The sequence below is a fragment of the Hippichthys cyanospilos genome, chromosome 6 (genome assembly GCF_059441005.1).
Source record: "Hippichthys cyanospilos isolate Australia breed blue-spotted pipefish chromosome 6, RoL_Hcya_1.0, whole genome shotgun sequence".
NCBI lineage: Eukaryota > Metazoa > Chordata > Actinopteri > Syngnathiformes > Syngnathidae > Hippichthys > Hippichthys cyanospilos.
In genome coordinates, this window is record NC_142374.1 from 11,948,555 (window position 1) to 11,968,835 (window position 20,281).

At 40.1% G+C, this 20,281-nt stretch overlaps 2 protein-coding genes across 7 annotated transcripts in view; one reads left to right on the forward strand and one right to left on the reverse strand.

Moving 5' to 3' along the window:
- Window positions 1-304: 304 nt before the first annotated feature.
- On the forward strand, window positions 305-7,196 carry ergic2 (ERGIC and golgi 2). The gene is made up of 13 exons (XM_088416377.1): window positions 305-732; window positions 819-927; window positions 1,012-1,058; window positions 2,285-2,352; window positions 2,904-2,944; window positions 3,255-3,356; window positions 3,731-3,823; window positions 4,638-4,693; window positions 4,761-4,859; window positions 4,945-5,042; window positions 5,143-5,305; window positions 6,401-6,480; window positions 6,559-7,196. The coding sequence occupies exons 1-13, from the start codon at window positions 627-629 to the stop codon at window positions 6,640-6,642; spliced, it is 1,146 nt and encodes a 381-aa protein (XP_088272503.1). The 5' UTR covers window positions 305-626; the 3' UTR covers window positions 6,643-7,196.
- The window catches only part of magi2b (membrane associated guanylate kinase, WW and PDZ domain containing 2b), a 123,275-nt gene continuing 110,147 nt past the window's right edge, over window positions 7,154-20,281 (reverse strand). For 3 of the 6 annotated variants that reach the window (XM_088416371.1, XM_088416370.1, XM_088416373.1), the window contains exons 17-22: window positions 19,542-19,727; window positions 19,067-19,379; window positions 17,030-17,249; window positions 16,554-16,712; window positions 15,289-15,427; window positions 7,154-12,120 (exon numbers count right to left, since the gene is read on the reverse strand). In XM_088416371.1, coding sequence (XP_088272497.1) covers window positions 11,480-12,120; window positions 15,289-15,427; window positions 16,554-16,712; window positions 17,030-17,249; window positions 19,067-19,379; window positions 19,542-19,727 — 1,658 coding nt within the window. In that variant the 3' untranslated portion in view covers window positions 7,154-11,479. Of the gene's footprint in view, window positions 12,121-14,466; window positions 14,556-15,288; window positions 15,428-16,553; window positions 16,713-17,029; window positions 17,250-19,066; window positions 19,380-19,541; window positions 19,728-20,281 lie in introns of all 6 variants that reach the window. The other 3 variants (XM_088416376.1, XM_088416374.1, XM_088416372.1) reach the window with 2 other exon arrangements.

A 20,281-nucleotide genomic window follows, 5' to 3' on the forward strand; every position in this document is an offset into this window, starting at 1 on the left:
TAAACATTTTCACTTATACTGTACTTAATTGCAAGAAAAATATGGGAACCGTGTATTAGTCATTTTAGTTGCATTCAAATTAATTGGAATAAATCATTTTCATTCAGTAAATACTTCAATTCATTCAACGTTCACAAAATCCATTGAAGCACTCCCCCCACGCAAACTACGATGATTTTTCAAGTCTCCCGGATTTCACAATGAGTGACGGACAACATACTATCACGTTGAAATCACGGTAAAATTGGGGGAATGTGCCACGCGCGTTTGACGTCCTCGCTTGTCATTCTTTAAGGATCCACTCGAGGGCGTCACTTAATCATTTCAAAATAACGAGTCACAAAATCCGATTCACAGCTACCGCTTCATTTTCACCCTCTACGATATTTTTCCGGTTGGCTTTGAATCAAACATTTAGGGTGCGTGTCTTATGTGACCGTCTAGTTGAACTTTCTCGCTAATCCCAGTTAGCGATCCAAAACTGCATCGCTAGCTCACTACCCCCGGCTAGCTATCAAGCTAGCAGCTGTCACGATGCTAAATGTCAGGAAGCCAACTTGACTGATTAAAAAAAAAAAAAAAAAACTCAACCGGCGACATTCATTCAGGCTCGAAGGGAAGGCAGGATGAGGAGACTGAGCAAAAAGAAAGCTTTAACGCTGGTCAGAGAGCTGGACGCTTTCCCCAAAGTCCCGGAGAGCTACGTGGAGTCGTCAGCCAGCGGGGGCACAGGTAAGGAGCGCAGTAGTCAGACAAATTGATCCACGTCTCGCATGTATTTTATGGCAACAGTCTTCTGTCGTTGTCGTTCCTTCCAGTGTCTTTAATTGCGTTCAGCGCCATGGCTGTGCTTGCCTTCTTGGAGTTTTTTGTCTACAGGGACACATGGATGAAATACGAGTACGAGGTTGACAAAGACTTTAGCAGGTACCGATACCAGGAAGTCGTCCATTTATTTCACATGTTTTTCTCGGGGTAAATGTACTTATACTACTGCTATTTCTGTTGCAGCAAACTGAGGATCAACATTGACATCACAGTAGCCATGAGATGCCAGTGTACGTAGTATCCGCCGGCAATCAGGGAATATATATATATTTATTTTGTTAAGATGTAGACCAGCGTAACCTTTGTTGAGCCAAGACGCACATTTTACCGTCAAACATCTCATGCCTGTTTTCTGAGTTTGTTCATGTGACGCATTCGCAAACTGAGGGCTGATTGGTTGTTAACTGAGGCCTGCGATGACGTCAACAAAAATAGGTAAAATGGCTGCCCCTTGAGCTGGATAAAACAGGAAAGTTTGCTTTTTAATGATCAAAAACCATTAGGGGATGCATAGGACATATTGTTGTTGGAGAACGTTTTCTACACGACTCCCCCGTAAATGTGTATATCCCTATAAGGGCACTGATGGGCTTTTCATTACCTCTTTACACTCACCAATAGAATTACTTCAATTGGTAGTGCCTCCCTGTCTCCAATTGATTCAAATGATCAAAACAGTTTTCCACTCAGCTTGGAAACTTGCACACATTAAGGTATGACTCATTTGTGTATCAAGGTTTGTAAATATGAACAAAATTAAATAGTAATATCGAGTGAAACGTAAAACTGCCCTGTTCCCATTTTTTTTTATTGCAAATGTAGAGATGACATTGTATTTTATACACAAAAACCTGCCCTTAGCAGCCTTAGTAGCTGACTTTATGCAAACACCCTTCTAGATCGTTCGGACAGACAATAAAATAACATCATAATTTTTCTGTTTTATGCATATGATAAGATACAATTCTCTGTTCTTTAAAGCTATAAATTCACAAGCACAGATTCATTGTACAATGTAGCCAGATATTATAGATATATTTTTGTTTTGAACAAAAAATGTATTGAAGTAGCTGTTGAACTTATGTTACTACGTGTTCTGTATGTTCAGATGAAAAACTTCTCAAATATGTTGCTCAAAGGTACTTTTATTAACAATGCACACATTATTAGTAATACTGTAGTAACGAAGCCTAGAAATCCCCACTGTCAGTGAGGCCCTTCACATGTCATTTGTAGGGAAGAAGCTTAAATTTTTCATCCAAGCCATTTCACTTATTTTATCAAACGTTTTGTCCTGGTCAAATCACATTAAAAGGGTTGTTTAATACACATGCCAGCAGCAAGATCGTGTAAAAGCAGGTGTAAGTAATGGCATTTCCAAATATACTGTACGTATAATGTTTTGTATGCTTTGTGAGAATAGAATTTGGAATCGTACTTGTGCTTGAATGTGCAGATATTGGTGCAGATGTTTTGGATCTGGCTGAGACCATGGTTGCTTCCGATGGCCTTAAATACGAGCCGGTCAGTATCTTTAGTTGGATTTTTACTGTGTGGTGCGAGTGACAAATCTTTTTTTTTTAATCTGCTCAGTGTGCCATATTTGCAATATGTGATGCCAAAGCATAAATAGAATAATATTTAAAGATGCATAGCCCTCCAATAAATATCTGAAATACCATCTTTCAAAATGTGATATTGAAATGTGATATTGAAATGAGGATGCCATTTCCCTTATACTGTATGTAAGATGCTGGTTAACATTAAAGCGCAATTGTGCTTGAATTAACATTTTGAGCGCTTTTGAGTAAAATTACATCTGAAACTACTGAGGAGTGATATTGACCTCATTTAATTTAAACTTTTTTTTTATTGGCATGGGCAGAAGAAATATTTGGGCAGCTCTAATTTGATCATTAAGCTAGTAAAATTGAATACTATTCTCAGTCAGAATGCTTGAAATTGTCTGGTGGGGTCTCAGATTTTGTTTTTAAATGGTTCTCATTAATCAAGTTAAATGTATGGACCTTTTATGACTTTTTTTTTTTTTAACAATTTCCCCCACCCCTCTTTAGGTCAACTTTGAACTGTCGCCACAGCAAAAAATATGGCACATGTAAGTTGGAATGATGACATTCAGTATCGTACATGTGGCATTGAGACAAATAATGGGAGACAAAATTTCACATATTACGGGCTTTATTAGTTGAGTCGTACCTTGAATTCTAGCAGCTATGAAAAATATATTTTTATTTTTTTTCCCCCCTTCTTTTTGATTGATTATTGATGTAATTCATTTCAATGCAAACCATTTATTTAGCATTACATTTTTTGGTCACATAATGAATAATAAGTCAATATCCCGTTGTACAATATTTCACTGTATTTAAAACAGGCCAGAACTTTTTTTTGGTTGTCTTTTACAGGACTCTTCTTCACATACAGGAGCGTCTGCGAGTGGAGCATTCTCTGCAGGACTTAATCTTCAAGAGCGCCATGAAAGGATCGCCACCTGCTCATTCCAGAAGGTGCAGAAACTATCCTCCAAAATATGTTATGTTCATTCAGAGAAGGGATGAAGTAGAAAATTTAGCGACCCTATTGATATTGGGAAAGAAACATATAAATGTTTAATTACCTAGCAGCCAATCCAACAAAAACTCACATGATTGTGTCACTTGTTCCCAGGAAGAGTTCATGCGGCTAAAGCCTTACTCCTCTGTAAGCCATTGCAAAATAAATAAATACATAAATAAAATCTCTCACTGCGAATACTCTTAAACAGCTACTGTATGAAGCCTGTTTACATGTTTTCCCTGCACAGTTAAAGTTTAAAATGAGCAAATCACTGTTCTGTATTGAAAGCAAACTCCATTTTGTGTGTGCGTGTGTTGTTCAATAGCATGGACAACAGCATGTCTCTGAATGCCTGCCGGATTCATGGCCATCTGTTTGTCAACAAGGTGGCAGGAAACTTCCATATCACTGTTGGAAAGTACGTATACAGTACACGAACATACATGCAGTATATTTAGCACACACATCCGACAAGCTGCACATCAACCACAAAAGTGACACATAAGCGCACAGGACTAACTGACTGACTGGACTCGGGCTCCTGATGCCTTTCACTGGCCCAGATCTTCTCAATTATTTTTTGCAAAGCCCCCTCCGAAATTGTGAAAACATTTCACGCCATCCCACTCGTCGTGACTGTGAATAAGATCATTATCTAAAGAAGCTGTATGCAGTAAGTATGCCTAAAATTGTATCCCTTTTAGCATGAATAAAAAAACAATATAAGTAAATTTTCAACAAATGTTTAATTTTGACAGGGATTGCAGAGGTTACAGGTTAATCTGAAACAGAAAAAAATACCCAGGGCCGTTACTCTGAGGGCATCTCTGGCCTTTGTTTTGCGACTACGAAGAAGGAATGGAAACGGAACGGGATAGCAACACAATTACTATATAAGGTTTAATAATTAAAAGATTTAAGTAAATAGGTGTACTGCAGTAATCTTTGTCTCATTTATGTAAAGTATAAATAACTTTCACATTTTAAAAATTCTGGTATCCACATACGCATGCATGAAAATACCTGATGTGTCCTACTTTGCAGCTTTCACTTTTCGCAGGGGGATTTCTGTCCCCATTAACTGCAAAAAACTAGGGAACACTGTATTGCCAGAAAAAACTAGGGAACACTGTATTGCCAGCTAAGCGAGCTTGTTCATGGAGTGAATTCAACTTCTAATTCAAGGTACCGCTCGTATTCGTATTCGCGTGAAATGTCAATTTTGTGCGCAGGTCCATCCCTCATCCTCGAGGCCACGCCCACCTCGCGGCACTGGTCAGTCATGACAGTGAGTTGGTTTTCTTCATTTCGTTGCCAAATGTGACGTCACTGTCATGACTAAGTGCGTGTTGCAGGTTTCAACTTTTCCCACCGCATCGACCACTTGTCTTTTGGGGAGGACATCCCCGGTGTCATCAGCACACTGGACGGCACTGAAAAAGTCACCACTGACCGTAATGAACTTTGTCAACATGTTTCCTCTCGCTTGGATTGTCAACTCGGCGTTAATTTGTACGTTTATATTGCTGTCGTCGTCAGCCAATCACATGTTCCAGTACTTCATTACCATCGTCCCCACCAAACTCAACACGTACAAGGTTGCGGCTGACATGCATCAGTACTCTGTCACCGAGAGGGTACGCCGCTTCCGCTTTGCTTGGGAAAGGCGCCGCAACCGAAAGCGTCTGGTGACCAGTCTGGTGACCAAGCGTGCGCGCGTGTGTGTGTCGCGTGCAGGAACGCGCCATCAACCACGCGGCCGGTAGCCACGGCATCTCGGGGATCTTCATGAAGTACGACATCAGCTCTCTGATGGTCAAAGTGAGTGAGCAGCACATGCCACTCTGGAAGTTTCTGGTGCGTCTGTGCGGCATCATCGGGGGCATTTTCTCCACCACCGGTAAGCTGTCACGCGCACGTTCAATCTTAGCTGCAGACCCTCGTTCGTCTTTGCCGGCTGTTTTGTGTCCAAACACATCAGTGTTTTTGCTATGACTTTTTTAGTCATGCTCGCGACCATTTCGTATTTGGAAACTATTAGGACCTCAGGTTGCACTACTGCTTTGATGCTTGGTATGCAACCATTTTGCTGCTAATTTCTATTTGAAACACTTTTATTTATTTCAAAGTTGTTTTAAATATTTTAAATAATGTGATTTATTATTTAATTATATTATTTTGTAACTATTGTTAAAAGTAATATTTTCTTATGTAAAAATACATATAAGTATAATACTGTATATATAATTGCGTATTTTTAAATCAGTTTCATGCAAAACATTTATTGAAATAGTTAATGTGCATTCAAATATTTTGTAAGTAAATGTGTTTAATAATTTGCAAACAATAAAGTGGCATGATTTTCTATTATACAGCATCCTTAGTGAAGTTTAAGTCAAGTCATTTTTTAGTGATGTCTGTAAACTATGAATGAATTTAAATGAGACAAGCGGTGTGGCCCAGTGGTAGAGAGTTCATCTTGGAAGCCAGTTGTTGTGGGATCAATCGCCAACCTTGTGAGTTTGTCCAAGTATACTTGAGTGAGACACTGAACCGCCATTTTTTGTTGATGATGCGCCATCAGTACTTGAATGACTCGTCAACTGTCAAGTGGTTTAAGGGCCTCTTAAGGAGGTAAAGTGCTATCTATAAAAATCAAGTACCATTTCTATTTAATTTGAATATTTCATCTAAAATATCAATTCAAAACATTTGATCAGTGTTACAAGTAAATTTAGTATTTAAAATGAAATATCGTGTACTTTAAGATTTGCTATTTAAGATGCATCTTTTTAAAAACAAGTTAAAAGTTGTATTTATCTTGGTTGGCGTAAATAGAAATATTGAAAGTAGTGTTCACAATTGCAACTTGATATTAAATGTCCTTTGCATGCATATCCGTAAATGTCAAAAGTTGCTTAAAAACACTTATTTATTGAGCAAAGTCCTTATGAAATGAATATGTTTAATTTCTATTTGCTTCTTTGCACTGCAGGCATGTTGCACAGCGTGATAGGCTTCTTTGTGGATTTGGTCTGCTGTCGCTTCCAAATGGGAATCTACAAGCCTCTTAAGGTGCTTGTCTCAATGTCAGTACAACGCGTTTTTCTGTTGTCATATTAGCTTATTTTTTTCATGGTTTCATCATTCCAGGAGGAAAATCCGGTGAAAATGCATCAAGCAAAGGAGCAAGTGTCACCTTCTGGTGACACAGACTTGACTCAGCCAATCAGCTGACATATCTCAAGCAAATGTATGAGTAGGGAAAGCCATTTGAGTGTTTATACTTTTCATTCATAATTCAGCCCACTAGTGGGATATTAAATGTGCACGTAGATTCCCACAAATGCCCCCTTTTAAGCCTTTAATGGCTGAATCATGAAAATCTCATTGGAAACAATTTGCATTTCCTGTTTGTCAGGAACACGAATAACAAAAAGTAGTTTTTATAAACCTAAATAACCTAAAAATGTATTGTTTTATTTTTTTCCAACGATTTCCCTCACTGTTTAGTCGTTCAGGTGATTTTAGAAAAAAAATGCACTTCCTTGGAGCCCTACTCAAAAGTGCATAGCCCCCCCCAATGTTCTTTAAGAATTTAAAACACTAAAGTTATTGTGCCAAATGGTTACGGATGCCATTGAAGGGTTAAAATGTTAACGTTTTTAATGACTTCATGTACCAGCCAATAAGATCCCAAAGCCAAACATTGTTTTAATGAGAGAAAAAAAAAAGTCCACACAATGGGTGCCTATGTGTAAATGTTTATTAAATAAAATCTCTCCACTTGATTTGTCGTCATCTCTTCTGTTTACGACCACGTCAGAGCTTCTTTTTTTAGACAGTCAAGTTTGACAGTATTTCAGAATATCTTTCGGTAAACAAGTTTTTTTTGTGTGTTTTTTTCTTAGCAAAATGTAATATCTCCGTACTGTCGCATTTCATAAAAATAGTTCACGTCTTTGAAACTACAGTATCAATGATACAGTAAACCATATTTGTAGGAATACAGCTGTACAAGGTGAATAAGTACTCGGTTAACACTACACAAGTATACATGATGGGATCATGAATGTGCCATTCTAGACATAGAGGTGGCTTTTTTTCTCATTTGCCGTATACAAAATGACTCGCAATACACAGGGTGTACGTGGGTAAGTGGAGGAGGAGGATGTTATTGGAACTTTTACCACATATTTGCTTCAAATGAGATGCGAGACAATCAAGCTGGACCTTGAAAGTCTGGGACCTTGGTCAGTGTTTGACATTCACTTTACACAAATTACAGGGGTGCCTTAAGATATGAGTTGCTCAACCAAAATGTTAACCCCCTTTGGCTAGTGAGCAAACATTTGAGATATGAGCGCTTTATGGCGGCAGTGAACTCATCTCACTTAAGAAGCAGCACACAAAAACGACAAAAAATGTCACTCACCTTTATACTAAAACACAATGCAAAATGCCATAGACAGGCTAAGATAGCATCTATGTTGTAGTGTTGTAATGCTTTAAACATCGCGTATTTGAACATGTATAGAGGAAATAATGCTCAAGCAATTTGTTCGATCTGTTAAAATCAACTCGTGTTATGGCAGCTCGCTTAGTCAAACTAGTTTTGAAACTTGTTGACACTTTTGCATTACGGCGCTCTCTGGTGGCCTAATTGTACACACCAGAAAGTAGAAATGAAATCAATCATGATACATTGACAATATCATTCTTACAATTATTACCATTTAGTACTACTATATTCACTATTAAAAACAAACTACATTTTTTTGGGGCGTGGGGGGTCTATTCCATAAATGGCATTATCATTCATTTCCTTGAGTAGTGATTTAATCTGAAGGTTCTGAGTTAATACGCTTGGTCAGGCAATTTAATATCTGAAGGCACCGCTGATAATAAATTCAAAGTGTCAATACCTTAACTCTTTTAATAATGCAATGTTTCATAACTATGTAATTGCTTTTTAAGTCCTGGAAAAGATTGCAACCGCGACAATATACAGTAGAGCATAGACTGATCTTTTTAGCGCTTGCCAAACACATGTACAGTGCTTGAGATCCAAGCTTTCAAATAATGTTATGGTTTTATAAATGTCACAAAAGCCTCAAATGTAACAGGAATTGGAACCCTAATTGATGCCTCCACAGGATTAGCCTTTGCTAATAGTATGCAAGTGTCTTAATGTTTTACCCTATGGTCCAAATATCATTTGAATGCAACTCAAGTCACATGAAACACACTGACGACCATTTACTGTATTGCCGTCTACATGTGAACCGACACCTTATTGAGGGAGGGGACAAGACTGCAAAGTGGAATTCTTTGCTTTTTAGGTTTAATAATACTTAACCATGAGAAATAACAAAGGCGATGGAAAAATTCAGCGGAACCTCCAAAGTCAAATGTAATCTGATAGGTTGGCTTTTCACAGCACACATTTGACGAATAATGAAACTGGCTTAGTACAGTTGTATTTAACTGTTTCCTTCAATACATTTGCATTTGAACTTTGAGAAGATTTTTTTTCTTTAAATTAACCAAATGTGCACATTTTTATTTGACTTTGAGATGAATCATTAAGTTAGTTTGATTTTCAAATTCCAGGTGAATCTCGGTTCGATTCTGTGTATTCTTGTTACTTAAAAAAAAACAGATAAAACACAAAACAGACACATAGTAAATTCTTTATCTTGCAGAAATGTGTTTCATCGTGGCGGTTCCTCTATAAAATTGTTTTGTATGACATAAGGGGTGCATACATTTAAAAAAAAAATATTTTTAGATACTCATGGCAATATTAGTACTCAGATGATAAAACACTTATGACAGAGATGTTTTTTCCCCCCTCATTAAGCCATGTTAATGAGCTATGTACCTTTTCACCTGCGTTTACACCCCGTTTTCTGATTATGGTTAGAAGCGATGCTAGAATCCTGCTTTCCAACACTGTCATGACCACGATCAAATAAGCTGATATGTACGTGCCCGCTCACCGGCGCTGCTGCTGCTGCTGCGTGTCACGCGCCCCCGATTTGTCTGCATGGGTTTTTGAGTAAGGCACTCGGCCCCCTCCTCATCATTTTTCCCGCGTTATTGATGCCTCTCTCCCACAGTGATGTGGTACATGTAACACAGTTGAAAGGCGTTTCAAAATGGATGCTGTTTTTTTACCTTGTTGGTTTAGGAGCATTGAATGAAGACATTGAAAAAGCCATTTGAGAGTTTATTCCACATCCTTGATATCCAGCTAAGGTCACTGTCCTCACAATTTTGAGCACTAGGGTAAAAACAAAACATATCTGGTTGAACACAAAAATGAAGGCCATCGGCTGAGAAGATCTTGCCGTTAAAATCGCTTTTTGCTATCCTTGATAAAAGGCATGACACACCCTAACTAGATTTACAAAGGAAGCATAGTAGTTTACCGGTAAGATTTAATTGGGTGCTCGTGGCCCTAAATTGACACAAGCACTGGAAAACAAAATTTGCAAGTAAAACAAGAACAATGATTGGCCTTACCGGACCTTAAGGTGGAAATCAAGGACGTGGTTTATATGCTCAAAAGATTTTCCATGAGTACGAAGACACCCCGCACAGTGGTTAAACATATGCTTGTGTACATAACTCAGTGTAGCCTGTTGTCACTTTACATAAATGAGAACGCAGAGGTCCCCGTTCACGTTTTGGGAGGCCCATGCACGGGTCGCCATTTTGCTGATGCATCTTTGATATGTAGTCATAATCGAGGCCCGCGATAGCACGATCGGACCCTAAATGATTCTGTCCTGGTGTCTTTTGGATCCTTCTGCTGCTTTACAACAACAAATGTACACGTTTTTACATTTACAGTATTGTATATGATATATCTGTTAGGCAAGTGAGGAGTAACACTGAACGGACTTCTAGAACAGAGATTCCCAACCACTGCTAATTTCATTAGCCGAACTTCGCTCGTTTTATCCTGGACAAAGCCTGGATCAAAATGAAATCAGTGCATTGGCGCCATCATGTGGCGAACCTTCATACCAATGAATTGTTTAGTACTGTATGTTAAAATGATTTTTAACAAGTTTTAGACGTCAACATGTGGGATTTGACTTTCATCTTGCTGCATCCAAAACCAATTCACTTTTTTTTTAAGTATAAGTAGTGGAAGTACAGTAATAGTTTTCTCTCCTGCCGGCTGGCAGGGCTTGGCCCCGTAATGGAATTTAAAGAAAAAAAATGTATTACTGATAGTATCCTTTATCTACTGTAGTTACAGGCAGAACAGTTAAATGTGCTCCCACCAGATGACAGAATTTATAAAATGAACGTGTATAATTTTTGATATGTTGAAATTTACCTATGTATAATTTCTGAGCTATATAACATGTAAAATGAATTACTCTGCAACATATAGGTGACTTACTATTTACCTGAAATTTGTGAAAATCCACCATATACAAATAAAATACAAGAAAAAAACAGATTCAAAACACGTTTTAAATGTATTTGAACACAAAAATATTGCATACATCAAAAAGTCACTTCATAATGTAAACCGAAGGTGTGTCCCAAAGTGATACAAGTGATACGTCACTGAGGAGCGAACTTTGTATGATTGAGATGAGTTAGGTTTAGCCTGGGTTGTTAGAGGAAGTCTTCCCCGCAGGCGAAATCACGTGACAGTCATTTATTTTCAAGAGTAAAGATGAGTTTAGAATAATACGAAATAGTTTTGTGATCCTAATGTGTTATATTAATGGTTGTAAATCTTGATATAGACACTTATTTTTAGATTAGTGGCAGGGCTCTGTTCACGTCCCTTGCAATTTGTCACTAAAGGTTGGGAAACGCTGCTCTACAAGATTCTCTGTCTTCAAAACGGGAAAAAAAAATGGAGTCTTTTGGTGCACATCATCGGGCTCCTCAATCTATGTTACAACATCTGTGAGAGTTAATCAGCTTTTTAAGGTGGCGGGTGTAATAATCCTCTAGTAAAGCAACGTCTGATTATGACTTAAGGAGCGGATGAAGGAGGACAAACGGTAGTGGGCCGGGGCTGACAAAAAGCCGATCCTGTCTACCTGCTGACAGTGGAGGTCCAGGACCTCAGGGTGCTGGGCAGTTTATCCGGCCCGGGGATGTTCCAGGGCCCCGGGGAGGTGGCTGCGGCTCTCCTGGCGGGGGGCTCCTCGGCGCTCTTGGCGTGGCCCCCGGAACGCTCCTCCTCTCTGGAGTAAACGCCTCTGGACAGCAGCCTCTCCTGGAGGCTGGCGTGGGCGTCTCCGCCGGCCAGAGAGGCTCCGTTGGGAGCGACGCTCACAAAAGGGTCCCATGGCCAGAGGGCGCCCGCCGACTGGGAGCCCGCCCCCTTTCTGTCACGGTTGGGGGAGCAAGCGTCCCTCGGCCTCCCCAGGATGACTTTGGCGGGCAAAACCCTAGGCTGCCCGCTGCCCGACCCGCACTCTCCTTCTCCTCCCTGCCCCCTGATCATGCACTTCTGCTGGGTGGACCTGCCACCTGCGGCCCCTCGAGCCGAGGGGCCGTGGTCCGTCGCTTTGTCCGCCGCCATGCACGCTGCGGCCTCTAGAGAGAGCTGATGAGGGGAATCCAGGGATGTGGCCGGATGGGATGGCGACAATGGACTCTGGAGGGCTTCGAGGGTCACTTCCGGCAAGGTAGAGTGGATTGTAGAAAAGGAATCCCAGGGGCCGACACAGTCTGTTGAGGACCAAAGAGAAAAGGTGAAGTGAGGGCCAGCAATGTCTTACATGGCAGATTTTTGGGAGGAATACTAAACTTATGCAGCCATTTTCAGCTTCATATATTATCCGGAACGAATTTCATAACTCGATGATTCTTCATGGACAAGTAATACCCCGAAGAACACGGTTTTCCACTTGCTGTTCCCATGCGCCCAAGGCTCAGCTAACGACCAATCGCAGCTCACCTGTTTTCTGGCTTTGGTCACGTGACATTCACAGAGTCATTATTCGTTTTTACTTGAGCATATGTGGTCATTTTCGGTCAACAGCCAGTGGAAAAAATGTTAAGGGTTAATTCTACATGAAAAATAATTTAGTTATAATTGTAGACCAGGGGTCGGCAATCTTTAGCGTTCGACGAGCGTTTTGGTCTTAATTACATCTGAAATTATGTTTAAAATAAAAAAAAAGTTCAAAACAGGGGCCTTAAGATGAGACGAATTGTCCTGGAATTCTTCAAGTGCTCCAGTTTGTATTGTTTGCTTACCCGTGTTATCTTATTTTGAAACATCTGCTTTCAATCTGAAAGGCCGCGTTATTTTCTATTTACATTCTCAGTTCCTCATTTAGCTCTTAGCGGTGCTCGTGTTAACAAAGGTTGTTGTTACCTTCTTGGTTTCAAGGAAAGAACAAGCAGACTGACCCAACGTATGGGTCCATCGTTGCTCACACGCAGGGGCATTAAGATGACATTTATTTTGTGTAAAGAATTCAAGCGCTTTTGTTTTTAATGATCAGTTATATCTCACTCTGTTCTTAATATGTGCTTTTAATCTGGAAGGCCGTGCTATGTTTCCCTTTCCTGTTTTTACCTTCCTGAATGTTATTGGCTATCTTGCATCACCTTTCGGGTCTAATTGCACCAAACACGCCCTACAGATGTTGCCCTATCAGCCAATGACGCAAACATCATTGACTACAATTCAAATGCGTCGCTTGTTACGTCGTCCACGTAGTTGATCTGAACCAAGCATTATTTATTTTCCCAAACCACGGCGTGCCGCAACACTAGGATGAAAGAGCCGCAGGTTGCCGACCCCTGCTGCAGACAAAGAATAACATAAATTTGAATTTCTTTCAGTGATTGTTTTATCCTGGGCTTTTCCAATATATGGGCAAGTCCAAATTGAGAGTTCGATGCCTTCAGTGTGGTGCCACTTGACATGCTGGCCAAGCACTGAGGCTTGCTGAAAGGCATGCAGTAGCATTACAACATTCACTGCCGTGGACGTTTATATTTGTTAACTGGAAACCGACCGCTAACTGCCACTGACGAATAGACTTGCAAATTGCTAGTGCGTGTTTGGATTTAGAGAACGTCTTTTGAGTAACAGATAAAGATTAGGGTGTGCATTTCTGCTCGTCACGTCGAGCGAGAAAAAGAAACGGCAACACATTTAAAGTTGGGCAAGATACGACACTTGAATGGAGTATGGTGTAAATTGAGTATAGTGTGGTGTGTCTAGTCAATAACACGTGACGTAAAACAAACCAAAAAAAAAGACATTCAATTTGAGGTATGTGGTGAGTCGGCATCGCTCATGATGAGTTTGTTCGTTCTTCATCTGAATAAATGATTATTTTGAGATCAGAAGCACCTTTTCACACATGTCTTTTAGAGTTTGAACAAAACCCCCCAAATATTTGGGGCTAAGTCAGTGTTCTGCCTGATATGCTTATTAAAAAACAGCTTGTTTTCTCAGATTTTTGATCAGAAACTGCTATTATTGATGAAATAAAGCAATGTCCTGATATTTTATAGAATTAGGCTAGCATCCATTCATGAGAATAAAAGATATGGTTGAACTTTTTGGTGACGCATGATGCTCGAATTTGCGGTAAATTCCTTTTATTTGCAATGCCAGTTTTACTATGAGGTACAACTGAAAGCTACTTATAAAAAGTTTGAAGCACGCACACTTTGTCCCGAAATTTGGAGAACTATGCAAGCAAGTCATCTTTCGGCTTCCTCAATACCTTTTCCGTTTTTTCAACAGTAAAAGTGAGAATGTGTTACTTTAAATAGATACTTTCAAAAGTGTGTTTAAAATGTTAAATCGGTTAAAGTGAATGGAAAGACTATTAAAAATGATGGTCTCTCTATATTCCAATTTTCCTTGATTGCCCTGCTTTCACTGCATACTAAAGAACACACATTTCACTGTCCATGCATCATCAGATGATCATGCAAACACACACTCACACACACACACACACACGCGCACACACATACACAGCATCACGTGAATGAACAAGGCGACAAGAAGCCAAGAAAAGAGAAGACATGCAGTTTTGCACAAACCGTGTCTTTAGAGTGGCCCATTAGGAAGAAATAAGGGGAGCTTAGTGTGTCACCTTTCATGCACATGGACAGGTTGGAAGGTACCATTCCTGAGGGAAGGCAAGTAAAAGCCTATATGCCAATAGTTCAACTTCAAGCGTAAACATGTTACAAAGAGGCACAATTAATGACAGTAGAAGCCCACAGAGCCACATACTAAATGAAGACTAACATAATATGGTTAATATGGTGGTTAATGAGCTCCGTATTAAAAATCTCTTTACGCTCAAGTTCGGTATGGTCAGTCTTTCCCAGACTTTTAAAAGTTTCAATAATGTTTGCAGTGCGAGCGCCTATCTATCAAGGAGATGAATGGCGAAATTCATCACATTTCTATTTATAAGCCTTTCAGCGGCTCTTTTTCTCTGTTAGCATTTCGATGGCAATTTAAATGTACAGTGTGTTAACATTAAGTTAGCAGACTTTTGTTGGACAAAATGATATGTTTTGGTTGGACGTTTTGATGATAAAATAAACAACGTTACAAGGCTTCAAACAAGCTTTCCTCTGAGGGAGGAGAAAGCTCAGTGTCAATTGGGAAACGAGAGACTGGGAGAGTCACAGAAAGGCATGGTGGTAGGGCATTCATGGCTCAAAACACCTGAATTTTGCCCTTCAGGTCATTGTTAGAGAAGAGCAAGATGTGCAAAAAACATTGAAAATCCTCAAATTTTGTCCACCCGTAAAGATGCGTTCTAGGTTGATGCTGAAATTGAATCCGAAAGACCCGGGTATCCCAAACTTTTTGGGTGTAAAAGCAAGAAGATTTAAAACAAGACCCACCGTATTCAGGGACCTGTCCCGTGCCTCTCTTGAGCAGCAGTCGGACCCTGCGGCCCCCCGCCTTGATGAGTTCGATGGCCCGTGCGTGAGTCATGTCCCGAGTGCTGTCCCCATTAATCTCGATGATCTGATCGCCCACCTGAAGAAAACACAGAAACAGAGATAACCTTAAAAAAATAAACTATACAACCTAATTTAACAAAAAAACAAAACAATGTTTTTAATGCCTTACATACTACTTAAAAGTATATTGCAGTCTTATTAGCATTGCGTGGTTGATGGTTGTTTTATTTCAAAAGCCTCACTATACCTGACTTTAAAAAAAAACATGATCGTTAAAGAACCCTAACCCTAGTACAGTACATGTTTTTTTTTTTTTTTTTTAATAAATAACAATAATGCTCTCTTGTTCAATGCCTTGCCATAAGTGATGGGAAAATGGAAAACCAGTTGCAGTGGAAATTTCCATTGCGCTACCATTTATCTCAAAACCAAGTGAGGAGTGAAGAAAAAAAATTGCAATAAGTGGTTCATGAGCTTTAATTTTCCCATCAGTACCTAAGACCCACCGGGATGTTACCATAGACCCTCACTGGAACTTGAACCCTGTTTCTCTGTGTAAAAACCAGGGGTGTTTAAAAAAACAACAACAAAACAAGACCATATACAGGTATTAAAAACACTACCATGAATAGTAAGGCCTATTAATTTATTTATTGAGGAAAAACAACCATAAAGTATTGGCACATATTGCTTAAGATTGTACTATTTGCACTGACTGAGAACTGAGGGATCCTAAACATGAAAGAAAAATATGGCATTGTATACACATTTAAATAAATACTAACATGTTTCAATAAAACACACACCCCTACTTTTTATTACAGGAAATCAGGCTTCAATAATGGTCAGGGTGAATGATAATGTCCAGATGGGTATCAGTGATACACTAGCACCTTATGATCATTAAAATAAAGGGGCTACTATATACATGATCATGGCTTTATTGTCGTGGTATATTTATTATTTTTACTGTGCCCTTAATTGGCCATTTTTTTTAAGGAAAAAAAGCCCAACTATTCACACTGACCTAAAAAAATGACTATAAATTGTTTTTTGGGTGGGGGGGGGCATACTTTACTTTTATTTATTTCAACAACCCAAAATGCCTTACTAAAAAAAAAAAAAAAAAAAAGGCCTTCTTTCCATTTATGCTTGTCTGATGCCTTAATATACATGGCCATTCAAAAAATGCTTTGCGATACCCTCATTCGCCCGTTGCGTATGGCGGGACCATCCTCTGCGAGGCGCAACACAAACAGGTCCATCTTGTACTCTCTGCCCCCTCGAATACTGAAACCGAAACCCTTGGAGCTTTTCTCCAACTCCACTGTGAAGTAATCAAAGTCCTGCAGAGGGGGAATCTTAAAAAAAAGAAAAGAAAAAAAAAAGTCATTATAAAAGCGCAGCATGTGGAACATGACACTGTGAAATGAAAGCAGCACACAAATGTATTGGATATAAAAATTCTACAAACCCCTGTTCAATTGCTGGGTTCTAAAGCCTCAATCATTAATATAGAGGGAACTATGCATAGTTCTGAATGAGTTTGAAACTGGTTCATTGTCAACATAGCCACTTCCCTCGCAACCACGTAAAATGAAATCATTTATATTGGACTCCTTTTTGACACCACCGTAGGTGTGTAGATATTTTCTATCCGCGGCAGTGACTATGATACCTGTGGTCGAAACTCTGCAGCGATCCCCAGCGGAAACTGAGCTGCCGCCGTGTGCTGTCTGAAGTCCAGCATGCCGGGCGGGTGCCGGTAATCCAACGTCGGCGGTTGCCGGTAATCAGTCACCGGCGGGTGCCGGTAGTCTACGGGTGGTTGCCTGTAATCAGTGAACGGAGGATGGCGGAAGTCAGGTTTCACATCCTGTCTGGCTTTAACTTCAGACCTGTGAGGGGGGGGAAAAAGCAACACAATCTGAGACAGTTTTGTTTGGAGGAAAGTGCGTACCTTGTATGTATCGTGCAGCGCTCCTCACTGAGACTGGATGGACCGAGTGAAGAACTTATAGAAAAAAAACGTTTTCTATTATTACAAATACACTGTATAGCTCGGGGGAATCAAGAGATGGCTGCAAAAGTACCGGTTTCTCAGACTGTTGCATTTATAGCTATACTGTATCTCTGAGGGAAATCAAAATGTTTGTTTAAGTCTATAAACGACTGGAAAAATATACTTGAGCCACCAAAGTGACTCACAGTGACCCATATTTCCGAAATGTGGCTTTGGCATAATCAAAATGAGAACAGTTTCAGCTTTCCAATCAACCACGATGCTCCACTACTTATTACATCATGATTATGCATGACAACATTACCACAGATGTGAAAAATTGGATATGACACGGCCCCCTTGAGCTGCGTGCCGACAGCGGCGCGAAGCCAGGAGGGTCAAAGAAATCCGCAAAATCCACGCGTGTAGACGAAACATCGTGCTGCATACAGTTGACATTACTTGCACTGGCGGCAATAACCAATCAGAGGCCAGTACCTGGGGGTAATGATCAGTGTGTAACTGTGCTAGAGCTGATGGAGATTGCTTATGGAACATCCTGAGGATTCTAGGCCTATTTTTTTCTTATAATGACAGAGAAATACATGATTAAAATAAGAACACAATTACTGAAGTAAGCAAGGGAATTACTGTATCAGCCTATACTAGCTGTCACTGTTTTGGAATAATTTTTGATTTATTTGTCGTTTACCTTCTCCGTAATGATGATTTTGGAACACTTCACAATGTTTATTTCATTAAAATGAAACTTAATCGATGAACAAGGGACAAAGTTCACAAGAACAACTATTTCTGCCCTACATTCTGCCCTATTCATATATATATATATATATATATATATATATATATATATATATATATATATATATATATATATATATATATATATATATATATATATATGGGTAAAAGTAAAAGGCATTGAAATACTGTAACACTGTCTTTAGAGCTCCTCACTGACAAGTAGGCTGAGTACTTGTAGAAGTGTATGTGTGTGTGTGTGTGTGTGTGTGTGTGTGTGTGTCTAGAGCATGGGTCACTAAAAAGAAGCTTTTGAAACTTTCATCAAGCTCTCACTTGTAAAATGGGTAAAAAGCCACAGCTGGGTCGGAGTGCTACTCCAGAGTGCACACAAACACACACCCACACACACACGCCCACATTCACACGCATGCACACACGAGCGCGCAGACACACTCTCACACAACTGTCACTGATTGCTTGGATTCGTGCATTATACAAACGATACCTCGAGCTGAATAATTCAGTGTCACTGACTGGATGAGCCTGGTGGTTGAACTTGGCAAAGTTGAAAAAGAAAGTAAGGAACTTACAGCAAGACCATAGTGGCATACACTAGAATCCAGGCAAAAAAATGGCCATTTTTAAAAGCCCCCCAGTGAGGAAAGCCATGTCAACAGTTCCCTCAATGACTGTCCATTCAGCCTACCTTCTATCCTAACATCCATCTAATCCGTAGCCATCCATCCATTTTACCTAAAACCCACCCACCCATGTATTCTAACGTCCCAATATCAGTCCATCCTATAGACATCCATCAACTCAATACATCCCAAAATAAATCAATCCATCCATCCTTCTTGTTTTTTTGACGCTTTCATCCATTCAACCTTCTTGTTTTTTTGACGCTTTCATCCATTCAACCTTCTTGTTTTTCGGAGGCTTTCATACCTTCCGTCGTGTAGGTAGAGCTGCGGCGGGGGTCCAGAAGGATGGCTGACAGGGCTCTGCTGCGTGGGGGCCGGTGCTGGGTGCGTTGCTGCCGGCGCCGGAGGACAAATGAGGATTTGGCCGGCTTGGGCTGGCGTCTGAGCGGCCTGGATGGACGCTTGGCCCGTCTGAAGGGCTATTTGACCAGGCTGAGGAGCTGCCCTGCCGGGCAGCTGGGTGCCGCCTTGAGTGGTCGGGGCTGCGGGGTTGGGCTGGGTGCCATGTTTCTGGGTCATGGGACTCTGCTTCTCTGAGCCCGGCCCAGACTGGGAGCCTGTGCGGGGAGGCACAAAAAGCACGTGACATGACGAAGGGCTGTGCTGAGAGTAATTCACTCTTTTGCTACTTGTATATGGTGCGCTAGATAGTTTACTCATCAGTGAAATTAAATGAAAAAAAAAAACATTTAAACACTACACGCAAGCCGTGCACTTGCCTTCTTCTGGTATTATATGCAGTGTGACCGTTAGGCCGGCATCTTTGATAAGCTTGACGATGTCGGCATGCGGCATGCTGATGATGGACTGGCCGTTCACTGCCAAGATTCGGTCACCCACTTTTAGTTTGCCACATCGGTCTGCGGGACTGCCCTCGATTATACGTCCAATTTTATGCGGCACAGCTGGAAGAGCATCAAGGAAGCACAATTAGAAACAAGTATGTTATAAAGGCAACAGAGTGTATCTCAATACACACAAATGGACTGTGAACGTAATTTCTTTGGAAAATATTATAATGTCATCTGTAATATGATGAACTATGAAGATTTTTCCATATTCCCTTGGCTTCTTCCTACACAAAAGTTTTTTTTTTTTTTTTTCTAAACCTAGGCAACCAAACCTTCCATACCCACTCTTGAATGTCCAAAAAAGCTAGATTTTATTTCTGTTTTTTACCTGTGCTTTATTCTTTCAAAATAATAGAAACCAAAATATTGCCGTCAGCAAAGGTTTGAGATAAGAGGACATCATATTTCTTTTGGCTGCTGTTTTTGACATGGGGTACGCAGGAGAATGTGCTTGCATGTTTATGCATTGCATGGCATTAGAATGCTGACAAATGTGATGAGAACTTCAAAGTAAACCTTACCATAGCAAATCATATATCATATCCTATATCATATATAGCAAATCATGTTTTTATTGTGTAATTGTTGGCGGAAGCACGTCATGGCAA